Raw genomic sequence first — 22,283 nt, forward strand, 5'->3', positions numbered from 1 at the left:
TGCTAATCGTTTTTTCACAAAATTTTAGGAAATGTGTCTATATGGTTATGACATTCTATGCACTACATTTCTTGTGTCGTGTGTGACTGCAAAAAAATTTTGTTTTGTCCTATTTTATGGGTAAAAAGAAGCTCTAAATACCAGAGCTCTGATATACTATAGTAAACAGTGTTGGGGGTAATGCATTACAAATAACGCAAATGACATAATAGTATTATAAGTAATAATACAATGCTTCTCACAGGTTTGAAATATACTTGCAGTGGTAACAGGATTGAAACACATCATTTACCCACATCACATAAATAGTTAACTATATGGGCCAAAACAGAACACAACTAAATTTTTAACTATACTTTTATTCATTATGACACTCTTTTACACTTTTTCTTTTAAATGGGTTAAAGTAAAAAACAAGAATGTTGAAATAATTAAAAAAAAAAATCACTATTTCTGTTGGGGCGTCACGGTGGTGCAGCAGGTAGCATGATCGCCTCACAGCTGGGTCTGCTGGAATTTCTGTGTGGAGTTTGCATGTTCTCCCGGTGTTTGCATGGGTTTCCTCCAGGTGCTCCGGTTTCCCCCACAAGTCCAAAGACATGTGTTATAGGTGAATTGGGTAAGCTAAATTGTCCGTAGTGTATGAGAGTGTATGGATGTTTCCCAGTGATGGGTTGCAGCTGGAAGGGCATCCGTTGCTTAAAACATATGCTGAATTAGTTGGCAGTTCATTCCGCTGTGGTGACCCCAGATTAATAAAAATGACTAAGCCGAAAAAGAAAATGAATGAATGAATGAATGTAATATATTGACATCATCAAATTAATAAAATCATCAGAAACAGAAAAAGGACAGAAAAAGGAATAAAACAGGCAATATCTCTAAAAAACATAATAATTACAAGATTAAAACTTTATTATTTAAATAAGGTAAATGCTTGATGAACCATTGCTAATGGTATACATATATTTTGCAGTCAGTTCAGACCAGTCAAAGTTTTTCTAGATTAAAGGATTTATTATTTATTTTTTCTCTTAGTCTCGCGGCTGTGCGCCCCCTGTCAACTGTGAAGCAAGTCTTTTATAAAAGAGTAATGCAAAAACACATACGAGCTTTAGAAAGCTGAATCCCAGACATTTTACAATATTTAGAAACCCGGGCAGGACAAACTTTTTAATTTCCAAAAAGGCACGTCTCTGTGGGTCTGCAAAGCAAGTGTGACTGTCTGTGAAGTGCTGACAGGTCTAAAGCACACAGAATGAAACGGGTAAACGAGAGAGGATTTTCCACTACCTAATCGATTGTGGATGTTTGGTTATACTGGGCGGATACAAAAAAAGCGTTAAAGGATGTTAATAATAGAAAAGAAAAAAGTGTCACTAAGTATACTTGGGCAGCCGTTAATATACCTGGCGGCCCGCCCAAGTAAAGTCTATGTGTGGGAAGCACTGTAATATTTGATTTACTTTTGAGTTTAAATAATTAGCTTTTAAAAAATAAATTGCTAAATTCAAATTAACAGTCACATTGAATCATTCAATAAGAGAATGCGTTTATAAATTTGAATGCATCAAAGAAAATGAAAAGGGGATTGTCTCAGTTGACTGATTTTACATAATTTTATTTCAGGTCACACATTTATAGAGCTCTTTATAAAGAAAACTGGTTTAAAGCAGACAGACTTAAGGTATTAAACATGATAAAACAGTTTTGTTTTAAATTAGAGTTGCACTACATTTATAAAATAAGGCAGCAATCAGTGTTAATGCTAGTTTAAAGGTGTTTATACTCCTAAAAACAACTCCAAATTAACTCATTTCCTGGTTTGGTTCAAAACGGCATAATACCTTAACCATCTACTGGAGAAGAGAATTATTAATGAATTATGACATTTCATTGCGTCAGCTTTAGCATCTGAAGAACATATTGCACAGTTCTTAGAACTATTAAACAAAGTACTTGCTTTCAGGCATCTTCGAGCTACAGAAACTGGGAAAGATTGTAGTTGCAGGGATGCCATTTAAGATAATTAAATTAGATCCTACTTCAGAACAGGATCTAATTGTGCACAATAGGAACTACAGTGAGGTACGTAAATGCTGACTGTGTGAATACTTGCTATAAAAAACACCAAACACAATCAAAATGCGCTTCATTCTTCAGTAGTTTATTTTGTTGAATAGAGCACTTGATGTCACTTCAAGCTTGTACTGATGGTGCAAATACAACCAGTTAAATGTATTGGGCTAATTAGTTCTCAGTGAACCAGGCTTGTGGCTAGTTCCAATAACTATCTTGGTGCGGGAAAAAAAATCCCCTATTTTTTTTTTTATTATTATGGGTATAATTAAGCAATCACCAAAGCTACTATACTGATGTTTATCTAAATGTTTGAAGTTTGCTGTAGTTCTATCAGGCAGTGACTGAAATCATGCATCACTCATCGATAAAGATAATTTAGCAATTTATTTTAATGCCATGCCAGCATTTATGGCTATATTCATGACAAGAAGCACTCATACACAAGTCTTTCTTGCACACAAGTTAGGACAATTTAGGATCTTCAATTGATCTAACATGCATGTCTTTCGGCAGTGGGATGAAACCAGAGTACTCGAGACAACAGGAGAACATGCAATCTCCACACAGAAAGACCTCCCGTCCTTGCCAGTCATCAAGCCACCCCGAATAAAACAAAACTTACCTTAGAGGGTTGCACTATTACGTTTGTTGCAGGCTGCTCAATGTTCATGGACTGAATCTTCTGTCGCTGCTCCTCAACAGTTTCACCTAAAGCAAGTAAAAAAAGTGTTACAATCAACCACAGAAGAAAGGAATATCATCAAGCACATAGCCCAACACAAATTATGGGTCCTTCACAACAACAGCTTGATTTCTATCATTAAATAGCTGTTGCTCCTTTACAGTCAAGACAATAATTCAGATTATCTACATTTAAAAAGCTAGATTTCTGATTACATTAACAGGTTATGAAACATCAATCCTCTTGGGAACTTACCAGCACAATCAATAACATTATTTGACAGAAACCTGCAACACCTTGGTATCATGACTAGACACTAACAAAAAAACCAAATGACATTCGGACATCTTCTATGCAGGACCGGCATTATCCTTTCTCTGTACTTGTAAATGATAACCAGCCTTTTCCTGTAGCTCCTGAGAATCACACAACTGCAAATCTAGTTGAGCGTCACCAAGGGGCCTTTACACACCACGGTACCTCCCTGTTATTACCATCTTCACAACAACCTCAACAAATAGCTCCCTCTGAGATGGTGTCCTTTGTTTATGTTCTGGGAAAAAGATAGTATGACTTGCATATAAAAAGGTGTTTACACTGACAGTGATACAATCACTAGGGGTGACAAGGTCTAGTTGGTTGCTAGTGGTTGTTCCTAGTTGGATTGCCACGCTAGCGTATACGTTTTTGGACATACATTTTTGGTTTTGGCTGCATATTTTCAATTGTCAATATTTTGACAGATTGCACGTTTCCCTTTTTTCCCCAATTTTTAACAAACTGAACTTGTTAGTGAAGAATTTTTAATATTCCTCAACACAGTTCAGTTACTCAATTCATAATGGCATCTTAAAGATATTTATCATTCACATTTTCTGCTATAAAACACTGTTTAAAGGTTTTTTTATATACTAATTCTCATCTTGTTCCAATACAGAGACCTTCATTCATCTTCTGAACACAAATTAAGATCCTTTAGATAAAATTCGAGAGTTCCCTCATCCTCTATAGACAGCAATGTGTCTTTGGTGCACAAACGTGTTCTTGGAGCTTCATATGATCACAGTTGAACCACTGAAGCCTCCAAAAAAAGTTAACAAACTTTTAGGTTCTTTTTTTACTTTGAAGCTCTCAGGATTGTTGCTGTAGCTAAGATGAGGATAAGAAAGCTCTTGAATTTCATCTAAAATCCCTTAATTTGTGTTCCAATGATAAACAGAGTCTCAGGGGACTGAAACAACATGAGAGTAAGTTCACATTTTATTGTAGTTTTGCAATTAGTTACTAGCAGCACTGTGGCCAGAAAGTTACTGCAACTGCCCCTTTACAGTAACTTACCTGTAAATGTGTTTTATAGTAGCAGGATCCTTCTGCAATGTAATTTGTACAGTAAAATTGTCTTACCGCAACTTCTTTTTATGGTAAAATGCCCCTTACAACATTTTAATTTCATAGTATGACAATTTTTACAGTTGTTTTACTCCAATTTACTTACATTTTACACTAGTAGTACAAAACCCTTATTTTTAATATTTACTATTGAATTTAGTAAATCCCAAACAAATGACTGACTCATTTTTGTCTTTAACTACAGTAGCAGAACTTGATTACAGTAGAATACCACAAATTTCTAATATGCAGTAAGTTACAGTAACAGTTTTAATAAATGACCCACAATGCAGTGCACATTACAGTACTGAACTGTAAATAATGTATGTGGTATTTAGCTGGCCCCTTTTGCAGAAAATAACTGTAAAATGTTGCAAAAAGTCTAACTGTGCGATTACACCAAAGGCAGCGAGAGCATCAAAGTGAGCTGTGGCCGCTCTGGTGACAACGCTGTCTGCCTTCACAGCTCCGGCGGCGAGAGCATCAAAATTCATTACATTGATCTCCTATTTAAAGGGGTCGTTGCAGCATATCAGCAAATCAGTTACATTCCCACAAAAAAAAAATGCTTTGTGGCGTAAAAATGTTGCACACTTTTTATCAAATTGATTCAACAATGGAAGACCAAGTTGTTGCTTGTGGTGTGGCTTTGCTCCAATATGTCTATATCTCTGAAATTTTTTTTAAGCAGCAATACTGTTTTGTATTGTTGCATGAGATTCCCGCTTTTTTAAAGAAGAAGAAAAAAAACATAAATACACATCAGTAACTAGCCAGTAGCTTTTTTAATGTATGTTCCTGTAAAAAATATCATAAATAATTGGAAATTGGGCGATCACAATAATCAAACCCTTGGGACAACTGTGGTCAGAACTAAAGTTCACAGTGACTGTGTTCTCTGGACACCTCTCAAGCAGTGGCTGAACCACGTCATAGCTCATTACCATAAAGTTGACTTTATTTTAACTTTCCTCGACCGGCGAAGACCTGCCGTACCGCGACACTCCACGCCACTCCGCACCACCTTCTCCCATTAAAAATAAATGACTTCCGGCTGCTTTGACTAATTTGCTCTTGCTGCTTTCTGTGTGAAAGCACAGTAATAGTGAATTTAATAGTGAACTAACCTTTAACTATAGGTGGTGAAAGTGGAGTTTAGGAGCTTAAGAGTTGGTATTATACAATAGACCATCTCTAACACAGTAATATTTTACTCTGTTTGGAAATATCCCCATTGCAGAAACAGAGCAAAAACAGTAACAACTGACAATACTGTGCCTAACATCATCACTTAATGTAATCACTATCATTCACTAGAAAGCTGTATAAAATAAGTATCAAATTTACTATTGTGCATTTAAATTGCACAGAAGAACACAAAACATTTTTTATATATACACATTTTAACAGTTTCTATAACATGTAAGAACCAATTTCTTTAGATTTTCATGTGGAAAATTTCCTAAGTCTTTAATTTTTAAATCAGTCTACAAACAATCTATCAAGCCAGTGCTTTAAGTTTCATTACAACAATAAAAAAATAACCGGGTGTGCGAACCATTAACTGGGACAGTAATGTTACACAGAGATCCAGTTTTAAATGAAACATGCTACCAAACCGAGCCTTCTATCACTCCTGCAACTGTTGCCATTTTATAAATCATACATGGTCTCATTTGCACTTGAAAGTCAAAAGCAAAGAATCTTTTCCCAAGAGAAGCGGATCTGTCGCACAGATAAATAATGCAATGTAAAGTAAACCTATATTGTCTCCCTTATGCACTGTCAGCGCAATCCCACAGCCTTGTCACAAGGACAGCATAGCAAACACTAGTATCTTGGGTCTTGTCTAATGTTTTGAACTGATAGTGTGACAGACTGCCAACTGCGATTGCATTCAGACAGGAAAGAGTAAAGTAACTCGCTCTCTAAAACTGGTTATGACTTAACTAAATTTCAGGAACTTAAAAAAACATTTAGAACAAAGTCACTCCTTTTTGTGTACGTTACTCTTAACAGTAAAAACACTATTAAGACACATATATTTCACTAAAAAGTGAAAGTTGGTTGTTATGTTATTTCGAGCATATTCATACTTCCGGTTTGAAATACATTTTTGAAGCCGTGTCACGGCCATGAGATCTTAGCGTGTAGTCCAGCTTGTAGACTGGACGTCTGTACCTGGGAGTGCCTTATTACGTCTCTGTGCTGCATGAGTGTGCAGCATTCATTCATGAGTAAGACTTGGGTCTAACCAATCAGCATGCTCTATTGTGTATGCGGTGCAACTTCATTAATATGCATGATAGCTTCGAAGACTGTTTGTACCTGAAACAGTGTTCAGACGGCAGAGAGACGACACGTTGTGTTGCCAAAAGAAGTGGGAAAAGAATAAGAATTGTTTGGAGATACAGGTCATCAGTGTTGCTTTTATAATGTGCTGCAACGAAGGTTTTGTTTTCATTTTCCCTCCATGAGAGCGCAACTGTACTCACGTGTGGATCAGTGCACATGACATGTGGCAGAAATACATTTGTACGGAACATTTTTTACTCGAGAGAGAAATTGTGAAATTTGCTGCTCATCTCCTTTTAATAAAGACGCAGCTCCAGTATGTGTTGATTGTCCTGTCTCTACAGATTTGGTAAGTGTGTGCGATCAGTGCCCTTTCTTTGTTCATTCAGATGGCAAAGTTATAGTTGGTATGGTCAGCAGTAGTCTTTCAGTGTTAAAAGACAGACATATTATGGGCTGAAAGATCTGCTGTAAATGCTGCTCTCCGAGTGTAAACGTAAACACTGCAAGCAAACCATTACCGACCGTCGTGTTTAATTTTCGCCGCATATTGTGACAGGATAGTCTACACACACACGGCTTTCTGACCTACAAGGTGCATCTGAGTTACCGAGAAATGCAGAGTTTTTTTTTTCTTATACGACGTGCAGTATTAAACATTCCACCATCATTAAACACAATCACTTTTTCTCCCCTGCGTGTGTGTTTGTTTTGCCTCTGTGAAAATCAGCACGTGCCCAAATGGAAACTCCCATTTTTATTCAAATCTTTTCCCTTTTCCCTCCCCCGACACTCCCCCCTAAACAGAGCTAGACACACCCGCTTTCCTGACTTTTTCCAAACTACAGATGTGAAAACACCGTGCTAAAACGGGGTTCATGGCCCTTTAAAGTCCACAACAAAGAACAATTACATTCTTAATATTATAAAGGTGTCTACGCTCGGTTGTGATGGCTTTTGCAGTAAATGCAAAATGGATTCTGATTTGCTGTCTACTTGTGAGCTTAAAAAGAATTTCTTCTGAAAGTGATTCCAATTATAGCAAGTGGTGCTCGCTGCAGAGCCATTTGGGCGAGCTGAGCTCCAGTGAGGGGGAGCTTGAGCTTGAGCTCCACCTTTTTTGCACTTCTTCTACGAATGATGTCACTGGGGGTAGGGTTAGGGGTGGCGTTGGTGTACGCATTAAAAAGGCTTACAGGAGGAGGAGCGAGAGCTCATGCTCCCCCTCGCTGGAGCTCAGCTCTGCTCAAATGGCTCTTTAGCGAGCACCCTCTCAATGAGAGGTCATCTGGGCTGTAATTCCGCATGTAAAGCTACAGTAATTTAAAAAACTAAAATTCTGTTTGAAACATGCAATTTTACACCTAAATGGTGATAATACAGCTATATCACAGCAGAACATTTAGAATCAAACTGCATCTGCACAGCCTGTGGTCATATAGAGCAACTTAAACAACAGTCTTTTTAACCAATCAAAAACTCACATCAAAAACAAAAGTTCTGGAGTAAACATAAAGCTCAGACTAAAACACTGATATCTATGGTAGAAATCAAATTAGATCAAATCACTATTTGAAGTAGCAATGCTTCAAATAAGACCATATTGATTACTTTGCCATAGGCCAGTGCTTCCCTAAAATGGGAATTGTGGGACAGTATGAAAGGGGAGGGGGATAAGTAATTTGATGGTTTCCAAAAATCAAATCAATTTTGGATTGCGACCACTGAGGCACAATGTTAAACTTTGACACCTTTAGGGCACTCTTACGGACTTAAAAACAAAAGTCACACCTGAAAATGAAGAATGATCTCCAAGTGGCGGTTAAACCAACAATAGACTAATGCTGGAAACATTTTGCCCACCAGTCTTATAGGATTATTATTAAATTAAACAAATGAATATAAAATATTATTTGGTTGTTAGCAGTGTTGGGGAAAGTTACTCTTCAAAGTAATGCATTACAATATTAAGTTACTCCTTAAAAAAGTAACTAGTTGCGTTACTTAAATAATTAATTAATGTGTTACTACTTACTATTTATCTTAAGTAAAATCACTGCCCATTAAGACAATTCCCTTTTCCTTTTCTTCGATGTGTTCAAAATAATGAACACATTCTCTTATTGACTGCGTGATTCATCAAGACTACTTTAATTTTAGTTTAGTAATTTATTTTTTAAAAGCTAATTGATTAAACTAAAAAGTAACTTGAGTAACATTTTCAAATAAGTAACTCAAATATGATTACTTATTTTTGTGATGTGACTCATTACTTGGAAAATTAACATTATTACGTAACTCTTGTTACTTGGAATGCGTTACCCACAACATTGGTTGTTAGACTGTTGCACTTTTTTATATTGTCAATACGCTCATGTTTATATAGGCATATTAGTGTGTGTGCACCGTTGTGTGCATAGTTTGTATGTTTATAACACCACAGAGGATAGTGGGGGTCGCAAGTAACTGAAATAGTTATGTTAGGAGTCGCAGACTGAAGAGTTTCAGGACCTCTGCAATAGAGCACCAGTATTATATCATTCAAGTATCATTTGAATGATTAATATAGTCATGTAAGTGCAAAAATATATCTTACTTTGAATCTTGTTGATTCAAAAAAAAGGGTATCGCTTTATGTTGATGGTCCGTTTGTGAATTTAAGTTATATTGCATCTAATTGCCAACTAATTCTCTTTAGATTATAAGTAGACTGTTAGGTTGGGGTTAGTGTAAGTTGATATGTACTTGCAAAGTTTCCTATAGTCAGTTAAATGTCTGTTTAGCAGCAACATCAACAGATATTAAGCCTACTAATATTCAAATGGACCATCAAAATAAAGTGTTACCAAAAAAGTCCTTAAAAATGTGGGTTCATCAAACAATAAAACAAGTAAAGTTTAGGTTTGAAAAAAAAATACAATATAATTTTTTCAACACAAGAATGTAAAAAAGGCAATGTTGCAATTACCATTACCAACCCAGAAAGTATATTTCCAAATGAGCAAAAATTAATAAAATATTCATGAAGTGATATCTACTTTAAACACACACACACACACATGCGCACACGCACGCACACACATTTGTTTTTGTGAAAAGTGGGGTCATTACATAGGTTTCCATTCATTTTATACTGTCCAAACCGTATATTGTATTGCCCTCACCCCACCCTACCCCTAAACCCAACCATCACAGGAGTCAGTGTACAGCTTTACTCTCTGATTAATCTCATCCTGTGGGATTTATAAGTTTTTTGAGAAATGAGGACGTCACCAATGTTCTCATATTTCACCTCCTTTTTTATTACCTGTGTTATACCAATGTCATTATACAGATTTGTGTCCTAATATGTCACAAAAACAAGTACACACACACACACGGACACACAAATCATGGTTCTTTGTTTAATCAGAAACTCCTTATTAATCAGAAACTCATTATGTAGTTTGTTTGTAGCTTCAAACCTAAAAATAGACTAAATCTACAAGTCAAAACATTTGAAAAAATATCTGCGTACAAAGCTACTGAAACTGACTAAAAATTATGTAGATTATAAATCAACAAGGTTGGTTAATATTCATTCATTCATTTTCTTGTCGGCTTAGTCCCTTTATTAATCTGGGGTCGCCACAGCGGAATGAACCGCCAACTTATCCAGCAAGTTTTTACGCAGCGGATGCCCTTCCAGCGCGACCCATCTCTGGGAAACATCACACACACACACACACACACACACACACACACACACACACACACACACACACACACACACACACACACACACACACTACAGACAATTTAGCCTACCCAAATCACCTGTACCGCATGTCTTTGGACTGTGGGGGAAACCGGAGCACCCGGAGGAAACCCACGCGAAGGGAGGGAGAACATGCAAACTCCACACAGAAACGTCAACTGAGCCGAGGTTCGAACCAGCGACCTTCTTGCTGTAAGGCGACACAGCACTACCTACTGTGCCACTGCCTCGCCCCGGTTGGTTAATATGCCAAATGCTTTTTAGTAGAGCTATTAAGCTCAGTATCTTCTGCAGCACAAACACAAGCATGTTGTCCATCATTGTTGTCGTCACTGTAACATGCCGTGTCTGACTGGGGTCAGCACATCATTTTTAGAGTTATCCACTCTGGGACCTGGTTTAAAAAACACAGTTTACCATTTCACTCCCCTAATGCAGGTTCCATCTGGATTAATTGCCTATATGATACCTTTTTTTAATACACTACACAGCAAAACACATCTCCATGTGGATGGGGCCTTATGCTGCATCTTTATTGTTAGCATCCATGGTGCGAACAGGCCTTTATTCTTGTTCATAACCAATACATAAATAAACAGAACAAAATTAGGAAATTGACTAAAATAGGGTTGACAAGTATTTTCTGCCTGTCAGCTTGACAAAGCCATTTCATCTACATTCAGCTGAACCAAAGGATTTCCATATAGTTCATGGGTCATTACTAGGTTGAGTTCTTCTATAGTTCTACAGTATAGTACTAAGACTGGGTCACATGAAGCAAGCTGCACTCTGGACCGGTTTAATTACACAATGTTACATCACACACTGTTTGTGCTCCACTTGCCAAGCTGCTTAAACCCATGATGAAGTGTGAATAAAAGGTTTCAAATTTGAAATAGACATTGAGTAATGCATTTTCAAAATGAACCTGATAAAAGTAGTTTGATCTATTTATAAACAGTTTATAATTAAAACTGCACCTTTCTAAAAATGGTTTATAATTGGTGTTTAATTTAACCCAGAAACAAACACAGCCTGTAAAGTGATTATGAAAGCAAAAGCTATTTCTTTAGTCTTTCTAAAACATTTAACATTTTATTTTGTCTAAAGGGTCTCATAATTAAGAAGACATTCAGGGATTCTGTAAGAAGAGGCATTACACACAACAAGTGCTAATTACATAAAGAAACTGTTGGTGTTAAGAGAATAAAGTGCTAGAGTTAGGAGGGGGAGTGTTTCTACAGGTGGTTTGTCAAGCCCACTCACTCTGGTGCAAACATACAAAACTGGTGCAAGTGTCTATTAAATTGACAGAGAGATGAAACAATGAGTTTTCTTCAGGTGGTTTGTCAAGCCCACTCACCTGTGTTAGGCACACTCACAATTGCATAATGTTTCGAGGTTGTAGTGTGGTGTGGTGGGGGGAATTTACAATACTGTTTCTATTGTTAGCATTATTAAAAGAGATCGTTCACCCAGAAATCAAAAGAAAATATTTATTTTTAAAACTCAGACTTAGCAAACAGGCCTAAGTGCATGAATGTGCATGAATCAACATGAATGTGGATAGACATTTGTGTTGTCTTGTTCTTTAAAATGACTTGTGCTTATCCTAGACAGTGGACTCTATGACAGGGCAATAAATTTGCTACAGTATATGCAACGCTACTGTTTTTCAGCCAATGATAAACTTCCGGTGAACACATAACTATTTTCAACTTCATAAGGTTCCTTTTACAGCGTCAGTGTTGTAATGTAATTACAATACATTCAGGTAAATAGATCTAAGCATTCATTTAGTCATAAAACAAGATGAAAGATCGTGTAACTGCTATAGCACCGTCAGGTTCAGCAGGCTAGTGAAGAAACTCTATTGAAAATACTGGGGTAAAATAAAAGGTCATATTTTAAAGGCCTGTAGGGGGAAAATGGAATGAAACGCAGTGCTTCTTGTCCGGTCTGAGACTCACTTTATATTATATATCAATCAGGCAGTGAAGATCACAGATTTTTAAAGAAATCAGACCGTAAACGTGGCAATGTTATGATGGAAAGCCCTGTGTCACAGAGACAAACTCCGTGATTCCCTCCTCTAACCAGCAGAGGGCACCATCACCTCATTATTAACTGAAAGTTCCCTCACTACATTTCCCATCTACCCCGTGTCTGTTTGATTACCGGCCCAGCTGAAATTACCCCGCCATCTATTTAAGCAGACTGGTTTGTTGCATTCCTTGTGAAGTCTTGTTTGTTACTAGTTGACATTTCTGAGCGTTTATACACTACTTTGATTTTCCTGTTGTGACCTTGCCTGTTTACCGTCTACGATCCCTTGCTGCCAGCCCTGACCATTTGCCTTTTATGACCACGATTCTGTTACTCTGCCGTTGTTTGATTACTGTGATAATAAAAAACTGCACGATGGATCCCAATCTCGGTGACGATTCATTACACTTTGAGGCTGGCTGACTAAAATTTAAAGTCCATGTGCGTACACCCCATTGAAATTTACGGTTGAGAAAAAGCTACAATGGTTATGCACACCTTGTCAGAAAAGCATGGTTGTGTGATAAGTAGTAAATTTCTTCCGAAGGCCAAAGAGAGCAGGAAATCCCCATAGTGATGCATTATAAACAGAAGATTTAATAAGATAACAATAAATATTTAGTAAGAAAGACTTAGTTGAAACACTGCTTATATGAATATGAAGTGAAAGCTTATAAGTGACTGTGCACGTCATTCTGTGACAGGAAGTTTGGTTTCTAGCACAGTTTCCCTTCATAAGACCTCAATATATCATAAGGAGCCACATATATAATTTTTATTTCGTCTGAATATGTAATATTACACTAGCCGTTGACTTTTATTCATTTATTCAATGAATCACACCAAATAAAAAGCTAATTTTCATTTTTTAATAATTTAATAATACTTTTCAATAATTTTAATAAACTATGAAATTGACATCTAAAACATACATTAATTATTCATCTAAATGCAAAATTTGAACAATTATTAATTATTCTTTTAAAGTTAATATAAGTCCACAGAGCTGAGCTAACATGATCAAACTAGCAAGACCTTATTGTGAAGTGTAGCTTCTAACATCTTTCTAACAACACAAACACGGTAATTTATTAAATGATAATCAAAAACTAGGCTTCAATTAAAAAGCAGTCCTTCTCAGAGCTTACTTCTCTTTTCATTCCTCAAAAGTTTCACACAGCATGGTTAGCCTAAAACTGGAGAACCATTAGTGCATAGTTTGCCAAACATCCATCTATCCTCAACTATTCAGCAGTAATTTTCCATCCCTGCTTTCCAATATTTCCTCAAACTACATGGGCACATGGTTTGAGCTATTCAAATCTGGCTCAAGCCCTCAGTCAACATATCCTTAGCTTCATGAAGCGTAGGATCCCGCTTTCCCTTTGACCTACATTCCCTCTAATAAAGTTTTAATTCTGATTAAATGGTTTCTGTCTGCCAGAAGTGCAAATATATGATAACATGACAAGCTGAAAACATAAAACATTATAGCTGTGACTAGCGCAACCAAAGGAGAATGCGTGTAATATTATTGTATCCACTTTCAAGGATATTAATTCATGGCATTTGACTAACTCTGACCCCTGGCCATCAGTTTTCACTCCAGGTACAGGGAATGGGCGTCTATAGAGGTACAAAGAACTTAAAATCTATGTCCTTATTACTAAATATTAAGAAGAAAACAGTAATGCTTGAAAAGAACTTTTTCCATTGACAACGCCAGTCTTCACACTGCAAGGAAGGAAATATACTGCCCTCTTGAGGTAAATCATCATAAAGCAATCAGGATTTAACTGTTCCTATTTACTCTTAACTTGCTTTACAATCATGCATTTCTTAAAAAAAGGATCACAAAAATACTGTGTGCAGTAGGCAGTAAGAATGCAGTTAATTATAAGGAGAGTCTTCCAAAGCCATTTGATATAATATATAAATAATAGAAAAGTTTACTAAAACCCTTTCTCTTCTCTTTCTCAGTGAATCAGCATTTAAACATTATGAAACACTGTTTGAATGCTCAGTTCAGTTTTAATTTTCCATTATTATACTTGATTTGTACAGTGCGTGCATGATTATTATGTTACATTGTATTTTGAATCTATTTTTTCTTTCAGCTACACTGTACCAATTTCAAACCACAAAAATCTAAATAACTACTTTTTAATTTAGCATGCAGCAAAAGGCAAAGTATAATTATGAACAAGAATGTGATAAATGTTTGTATTTTTCCTTTTAGGCCTGCACAATGTTTCAATATTTAATTGTACTGCGGTATATATTGTGATATCAATACAATTTCACCAGATGACTTCAATATTACAAGATGATTCTGTAGGAAAATAAATCATGCATAAAATATAAAAAAAAACAACCTTTGATCATTGATAAATGCAATAGAGAAAAATATACAAATGAAATCAACAGTGTTTTATGGTTTTCTGAGGAGTCTAACCACATTCTGGAGCAGTAATTGAATAATCACATGTACAATAATACTGCATAGTCTTCATCATACAGAATTCAAATTTAAAAAAAAAATGCTCTTACAAATGGTACAATTTCTTGTCTGAATCCTTTTAGGATAGGTGCCCTTTAATAAACTATAATCTTGACTCAACATTGCGTATACTCACGATGTGACTATAGCAATTTGCAAATGATCACATTGCGATATCGATGCTGAGCCAATATATTGTGTAGCCCTAATTCCTTTTACAGGTAAAATGGCCCCAAAAGTGGTAATAAAATAGAAAATGCTAATTTAAGGTGTAAACCAGGGGTCACCAATCTCGGTCCTGGAGGGCCGGTGTCCCTGCAGGGTTTTGTTCCAACTTGCCTCAACACACATGCCTGGATGTTTACTAGTTACTAGTATACCTAGTAAGACAGGTGTCTTTGATTAGGGTTGGAGCTAAAATCTGCTGGACATCGGCCCTCGAGGAGCAGTTTGGTGACCACTGGTGTAAACACTGGACAGGAAATGTAAACTGGGGCAGCGAGACGACAAAGAAAAATATGTTGAAAAGAATTTAAAGTATGAATTTAACCTATTATGCAAAAATCCCTTTTTAAGGGGTTTAAACACTTTGAAAATGGTCTGTGAATATAACCAGCCTCTAAAAAGTACAAAATGTATTAAATTAGTTTTTTTCTAATCACATTTGCACAGTCTGCAGAAACACATTGATTGACATTTTCCTTTTGTACATGTCATCAGAGGGGAAAAGCCCCACCCATCGGTAATGAAATCACCCTCAGTAGTATAGGACATTGTTTTTGAATCTGCCACTATGCTGACACATAGGCATTTGTAGTTCCGCCCTCTTTTGAAAAGTGAGCTGGGAGCAAAATCTCATTTGAAATAAAAGTGACAGTCACCGAAATGGCACAATTCGAATCAAAGCCTAAAAGCGTCAATTTCAAAGTGTTATAAAACATTATTTATGTGATATTTTAAGTTGAAACTTCACATACACACTCTAGAGACACATTTTACATCTTGTAAAAAGGGGCATAATAGGTCCCCTTTAAATTGTCAGGAACTCTTAGAGTCCAATGCCACCATTTTCCAGAACTGCAGCCTGCTCGGAGTCTCCAAAAGTACAATGTCAAATTATAAAAAATACGAAAGTGACCTCCACTCAACATTTCAGGGTAGGAGTAGAGGTACATTTTTCAACATAATTACACATGTAATTCTCAACCTGTTATTTGTTTATTTGTGGACTAAATAAAGAAGATGATAAAATGAAGAAGATTGTTTGTTGCCAAGTTACTAAAATGGGCACTTCTTGTCAATTTCAATAGTACTGCATGTTTCTCAATGAGCATTTATTAAGTTTTGGCTTTTTAATTACATTTTGTTTTTGGGCTATTTTAACTATTAAAGGTAATTTACTTAATAATTATGCACACTTGAAAATAAAGCATTTTAACTTCCAGTCATTGTGAAAAAACATGTCTTAATGATTGAATAGAAAATAAATTATTAAAAATGATGTAGCTTCGAACTTTTATGAATGTCTTGGGGCAAAATGTGATCAGAATATCACCTTGCATAGTAATTATCTACAAACATTAGAAAAAGGTCTGTGAAAAAAAAGAAAATGCAAATAAAAGTATTCTTGGTGGAGTGCTGGTTTAACTCTGTGTTAATATGTTTTAAAGGGGAACCAATGATGAAAATCATCTTTTGAAAGCTGATTTGATTTTTTAAATTTCCTGACTTAAAAATGGGATCCAAATCCCTCCCTTTTTGAGGCACACTGCAATGTGATGTAGGATTGTGGTTTCCCTGCCAATCAAATTGATTGACAGCCGTGTATTAACATGTCTCAAAAACAGTGCAAAGTTAAACGCGTACGCTGCGTGTGTGTGTCCGCTTTGTGTGTGTGTGTGTGTGTGTGTGTGTGTGTGTGTGTCTGTACCGACATTTTGTGTGACGCATAGTCGCAGAAAGGCTTGAATTAACTCCACAACAAATACATCAAATAATCATTGGTTATGTTCTAACTGTCGTATGTCTCACAAACATTACGTGAGATCTGCTTCCTTCATGTATGTCACCGTTTCTCTATTTATTTGATGCAGCCGAGGTGGAGATTGAGGCAAACTCTGACAGGCACGTGAGAACAATGGACACAGCCCACAAAAGCAGCGACATAGTGTTCAAAGCAGAAAATCAAAAAAATGTTAAAGCTATAATAAATAATCTCATGGGTGTTTTGAACTGAAATTTTACAGACACATTCTGGAGACAAAAAAAAATGGTACAATAGGTGCCCTTTAATAAGTGATTTGTATTGTTATATATTTGAGTCTTTTTATTATGATAGATTTGAGCACTAAAAATGTATTTAATAGCCTGCCTTGTTACATCATGTCTATCTGGATTCCAAATTTAAAAGCTGTGTAATAAATGTAAATGCAGATGTTTTTAACACAAACAGTCAGTTTTTAATTAATATATTTTATAAGAGTACAATAAATCATCGGTTTATAGAATCAATAATCATTTTACCATATTTGACTCTAAACCAAAATTCACTTACATGTTTATCAGTGTTCTAAAATACAATTAAATAAAATAACTTTGCATAAACAGTTGAAATCAGAATTATTAGCTTACCTTTGATTTTTTTTTCTTATTTAAATATTTCCCAAATTATGTTTAACAGAGCAAGGACATTTTCACACTATTTCTGATAATATTTTTTTCTTCTGGAGAAAATCTTTTTGTTTTATTTAAGCTAGAATAAAAGCAGTTTTTAATTTCTAAAACCATTTTAAGGTTAAAAAGATTAGCCCCTTAAAACTATATATATTTTTCGATAGTCTACAGAACAAACAATCGTTATACAATAGCTTGCCTAATTACCCTAACCAACCTAGTTAACCTAATTAACCTAGTTAAGCCTTTAAATGTCACTTTAAGCTGTATAGAAGTGTCTTGAAAAATATCTAGTCAAATATTATTAACTGTCATCATGGCAAAAGATAAAATATTTAGAAATTAGTTAATAAAACTATTATGTTTAGAATTTAGTTAAAAATCTTCTCTACATTAAACAGAAATTATGGAAAAAAATAAACAGGAGGGCTAATAATTAAGGGGGCTAATATTTCTCACTTTAACTGTGTGTGTGTGTGTGTGTGTGTGTGTGTGTGTGTGTGTGTGTGTGTGTGTATTCCCTAATATATATATATATATATGAGCCTACACAAATCAGAGTAGATAGATAAAGAATGAAAAAAAAAAATGTTGCCAGATCTTAAAGGAGATTGAAATCATATCAGATAAGATAAACAAACAGACTTCATTTACTGACTGACAGACAGTTTTACTGACAGGCACAGTAGACAGTAGACTGACTGATTTACTAGTTAATTGATTTCCTAAATAATAATAAAAGAAATGAGTTATTAAAACTATAACGTTTAAAAATGTTGGAAAAAAATCTTGTTGAAAAAAAAAGACGAAAAAAATAAACAGGGGGTATAATAATTCTGACTTCAACTGTACTTTGCATAGGCCTGTTTGGTTTCCTTAAACACCCTTCTGTAGTTGTTTTGATATACAGACATATTTTCTCTATGATTTAAGTGTTTTCACTTTTGTAGTACACAAAGAATACTTAAAGAATAAAAATGAAACAACAGAGAGTAGTCAAATAAAATGATAAAATAACTCACCAATAATGACAAATCCATCAGATTCTCTCTCAGAAGATTTTTTGGCAGCGTCATTCTTGAATCCGAAAAACTTAAACATTTTGTTTATCTGTCATTAAAAAGTCAGAATCACTCCTCAAAAACACACGTGATGCGCAACAGATGTAAGTTTCTATTTATAGGCGGTTATATAAAAGTAACAGAGTTAGGTCAATGAAACCTGGCTTTTGTTTCGTTTATCCTTGACAACTCAAGAGTCGAGCAAGTTACCAAGCATTAGTTTTGAAACAGTCACGCGCTGCTCTTCCTATCACGTTACAACATTCTTGCTGAAATATTGTAAACAACCATACAACAACGTATTTGAATTAAATGCTGTCTTACTAATAATCACATGTGAATAATATGTCAGCTTGATTCAGGTAAATATCGAGTTAACGCTACTCGACTGAAGTTTTGTTTACCAATCCTTCCAACGTCGTGTCCGTCAACTTTTTAGCTCCGTGTGGAAACCAAACGAATAGAGTCCGAAAATTGCTTTAGAAGAAAAAAATAGTACCTCTCAAACTTGTTACAGGTAATGTAATAACAATTATATTTTAGGTTTCTAGACACAAATTTTAATACCACATTTCTCTCTCTTTCTTAATTTAATAATTGCTTTATTGGCATCACAATTGTTACAAATGCATTGCCAAAGCATTTTGAAGGTTTACATTAAAAAAAGAACATACATACATAAATTATATATAATAAAAAAAACATAGTAAACACAGTAAGTAGGAGTAGTCGTAAATAATAATAATAATAATAATTAAATAAAAATAATATATAATATTATTCAATATAGTATTATTTAACATATCATTTTATTCACACACACACACACACACACACACACACACACACACACACACACACACACACACACACACACACACACACACACACACACACACACACATATATATATATATATATATATATATATATATATATATATATATATATATATATATATACAATATATATATATATACAATATATATATATATATATATATATATATATATATATATATATATATATATATATATATATATATATATATATATATATATATATATATATATATATATATATATATATATATATACAGATATGCTGTTTGGCATTGTTTCCAACTCCTGGCTCTGTGTTCATCACAGCTGTAAAAAAAAATCTGTAAAAAAAAAATCCAGAAAGAGTTCTGACAAGGAACTACAGTTACACAGCTATTTGTTTCTCAACGTTGTTTCCTGACGCAACGGAAATGTTGTCATTCTGCAATACGTCACTTGCCTTAAGTTTTCCCGCGGTTCTGGTGTTTGACTCGACTGCTTGGCGTCTAGTCTTTTTGCGTGTTTTTTTCAGCTGTAGTTTTTTCATAAACATCCACAATGACAGGCGTTTATGAGTCTCCGAAAACCCGGATCAACACGTCGATGCTGTCTCAGTATATCAGTCGACCAGTCTGCTTCGTTGGACGCTTGGAGAAGGTATTAACCTGTTTGCGCTATACACCCAACGTTAGCTTTTTATTAATGAACTTTCCTTATACTCATGCACTCAATACTGAGCTTTCTGATTTTACATAGTGATAGCAATGAGCGTGTAGCAGTTTGTGTTTGAGTAGTATCGAGTCACATAACTCCATCATAGAACTTAAATAACGTCATTTGCTCACCATCCACCAGTTCTAACGCGTTAATATTTTATTTTCAGTTTTTACACCTTGAAATGCAGCCTTTTACAATTTTACACAATTATTTTACAACCATAACTGTATTTGCTAAATATAATAATTAACAATACATAAATATATAAATAACACTACTAAACACAACGGCTCCTCTTCTTTCTGTCAACGGCAATCTATTCAAATGTGACTTATCTTCATACTAAATGTAAAATACTACAAACATGTAAGCCTCTATCAATACAGAACTGAAGATAGGAACTGCATTCTCTACAAATCAATTCCTAACGTAGATTTTTTCTCTTAACGTAATAATGTACTTGGAGGAATGACAGAAGCTTATAGCCATTAACTTGCACTGTATTATTATTACTATTATTATTGTTGTTGTTGTTGTTATTGTTTTCATTCTACTAAGTTAGAGGTGTCAGTGGCTAATGTTCATTCAACATTCTTCAGAATATATTATTAAGTCTTCAAAAGAAAAACTCATTAAGGTCTGGAACCACTTGTGGATAAGCAAAGGATGACTTTTTAGGTTTTGGGTACATTTTAAATAAGTGGCAAGAGGAGTGGGATGCATTGGAAAATAATAAACTGTATAAAATACAACTCAAAATCTCAAACAAAGTTTTAAGAGATTATAAGACTAGATTTGATCAAGGAATTTTTAACAGATGTCATATTAGACATACAAGATTAACCCGTTCATTTTTGCTTAAAGACGAAGACCCCACTTAATGTTTGTACTGCACAATTCCCCCTACTGTAAAACACATTGTACTAGACTGTCCTGCTTTTAACTATTCCAGAAGGCTTTTTTATTAAAATGAATACTCTTAAGGACATTATTAAAAATCACACCAAGAAAAATTGTTGAATTTTTATCCTGTATTAACACAACAACAAAATCTTATTTAATTTATGTATTTATTTATTTGTTGTTTTTAATTGTATATTTATTATTGAAATGGAAATAGCCTTGATTCCTGACATGACATTAAATAAAAAGGACTTTACATTACATTTTTGGGTGAACTGTTCCTCATTGAGTGATCATGCTTATTCTGATGTGAGTTATGTGTAGTCTGTAAACATTGTTGTGTGTTGACAGGTACATCCATCAGGAAAGGTTTTTACACTGGTAGATGGTGAAGGAAAGTCAGCGTCAGTGGAGCTCAATGAACCCGTGAGTGATCAGTCCAGTATGATTCACCTCTGTAAACGTTTTTTTTATTTTTTTCTTCAATATATTGAAAATATATTTTTATTTTCCCTCTGGACCCATTTAGCTGGACGAAGAGCTGAGTGGGATTGTGGAGATTATTGGAACGGTGTCCAACAAAGGAGCAATCATGGCTACTTCGTATACTCAGTATCGAGAAGACAAAGTCCCGTTTGGTATTGCTTTTTATTATATACTGATGCTATATTACAGTTTAGATTAAAATGGTTTTATTATTGAATGCTTCTGGATGTTTAGCTTTTTTCTTGCTTTGCAGATTTGGAGCTGTACAATGAAGGTCTGAAAGTTCTTCATGATTTTCCTCAGCATTACCCATTTGAAGTGTCAATGAGTGGTTAAACAACTGTCTTTTATTTCCCTTTTTACCTTGTTTTTGTATAATTGGATATTACTGTTTCTGTAAATAAAACAATGAAAACAGTTTGTTTTGTTTATTATTATTATTTGAAAATTTTAACTATTATACAATTTTTCAAATTATTTGGAAAATAAAAAACACTGCTGCATTACATAAAATGAATTACATCGCCATTTATTAGCCTTCAAGTGGTTTCAAGCATTTATAAATGTTCAACAGGGGGAACAAAAAGAGTATAATGTGAAGGAATTACAAGCCATTGACTTCCATTTTATACTGTATGAATATAATATGCCAGTTAATGGCACACATGGTCCAACATTCTCAATATAGGTATTTTGTGTACAAACAGAGGTTGAGCAAATTGACAAATGTAATTTTTTGGGGGGTAAAACACCACTTTATGATTAAAGGATGAAGAAGAACAAGGAAAAAAAAACTTTTTGGTTCTGTTTTCCCCCCCTTTGGTTTACAGAAGCACATAACCTTTTAAGTCAGTTCAAAATTAAAGATACA

General features: G+C 34.8%; 2 protein-coding genes across 4 annotated transcripts in view; one reads left to right on the forward strand and one right to left on the reverse strand.

Moving 5' to 3' along the window:
- umad1 (UBAP1-MVB12-associated (UMA) domain containing 1) overlaps nucleotides 1–18,917 on the reverse strand; it is a 32,152-nt gene extending 13,235 nt beyond the window's left edge. Inside the window, exons 1-3 of one of the 3 annotated variants that reach the window (XM_087293820.1) lie at nucleotides 18,890–18,917; nucleotides 18,447–18,534; nucleotides 2,705–2,790 (exon numbers count right to left, since the gene is read on the reverse strand). In XM_087293820.1, coding sequence (XP_087149946.1) covers nucleotides 2,705–2,790; nucleotides 18,447–18,525 — 165 coding nt within the window. In that variant the 5' untranslated portion in view covers nucleotides 18,526–18,534; nucleotides 18,890–18,917. Of the gene's footprint in view, nucleotides 1–2,704; nucleotides 2,791–18,446 lie in introns of all 3 variants that reach the window. The other 2 variants (XM_087293819.1, NM_001128373.1) reach the window with 2 other exon arrangements.
- An 885-nt stretch (nucleotides 18,918–19,802) lies between these two features.
- On the forward strand, nucleotides 19,803–21,829 carry rpa3 (replication protein A3). The gene is given in 4 exon segments (NM_200227.1): nucleotides 19,803–19,963; nucleotides 21,278–21,352; nucleotides 21,456–21,564; nucleotides 21,666–21,829. Coding segments are annotated over 4 exon segments (366 nt in total). The 5' UTR covers nucleotides 19,803–19,864; the 3' UTR covers nucleotides 21,749–21,829.
- Nucleotides 21,830–22,283: the final 454 nt, after the last annotated feature.

This window comes from Danio rerio, chromosome 19 (assembly GCF_052040795.2).
Source record: "Danio rerio strain M-AB ecotype USA chromosome 19, GRCz13ab, whole genome shotgun sequence".
Lineage (NCBI taxonomy): Eukaryota > Metazoa > Chordata > Actinopteri > Cypriniformes > Danionidae > Danio > Danio rerio.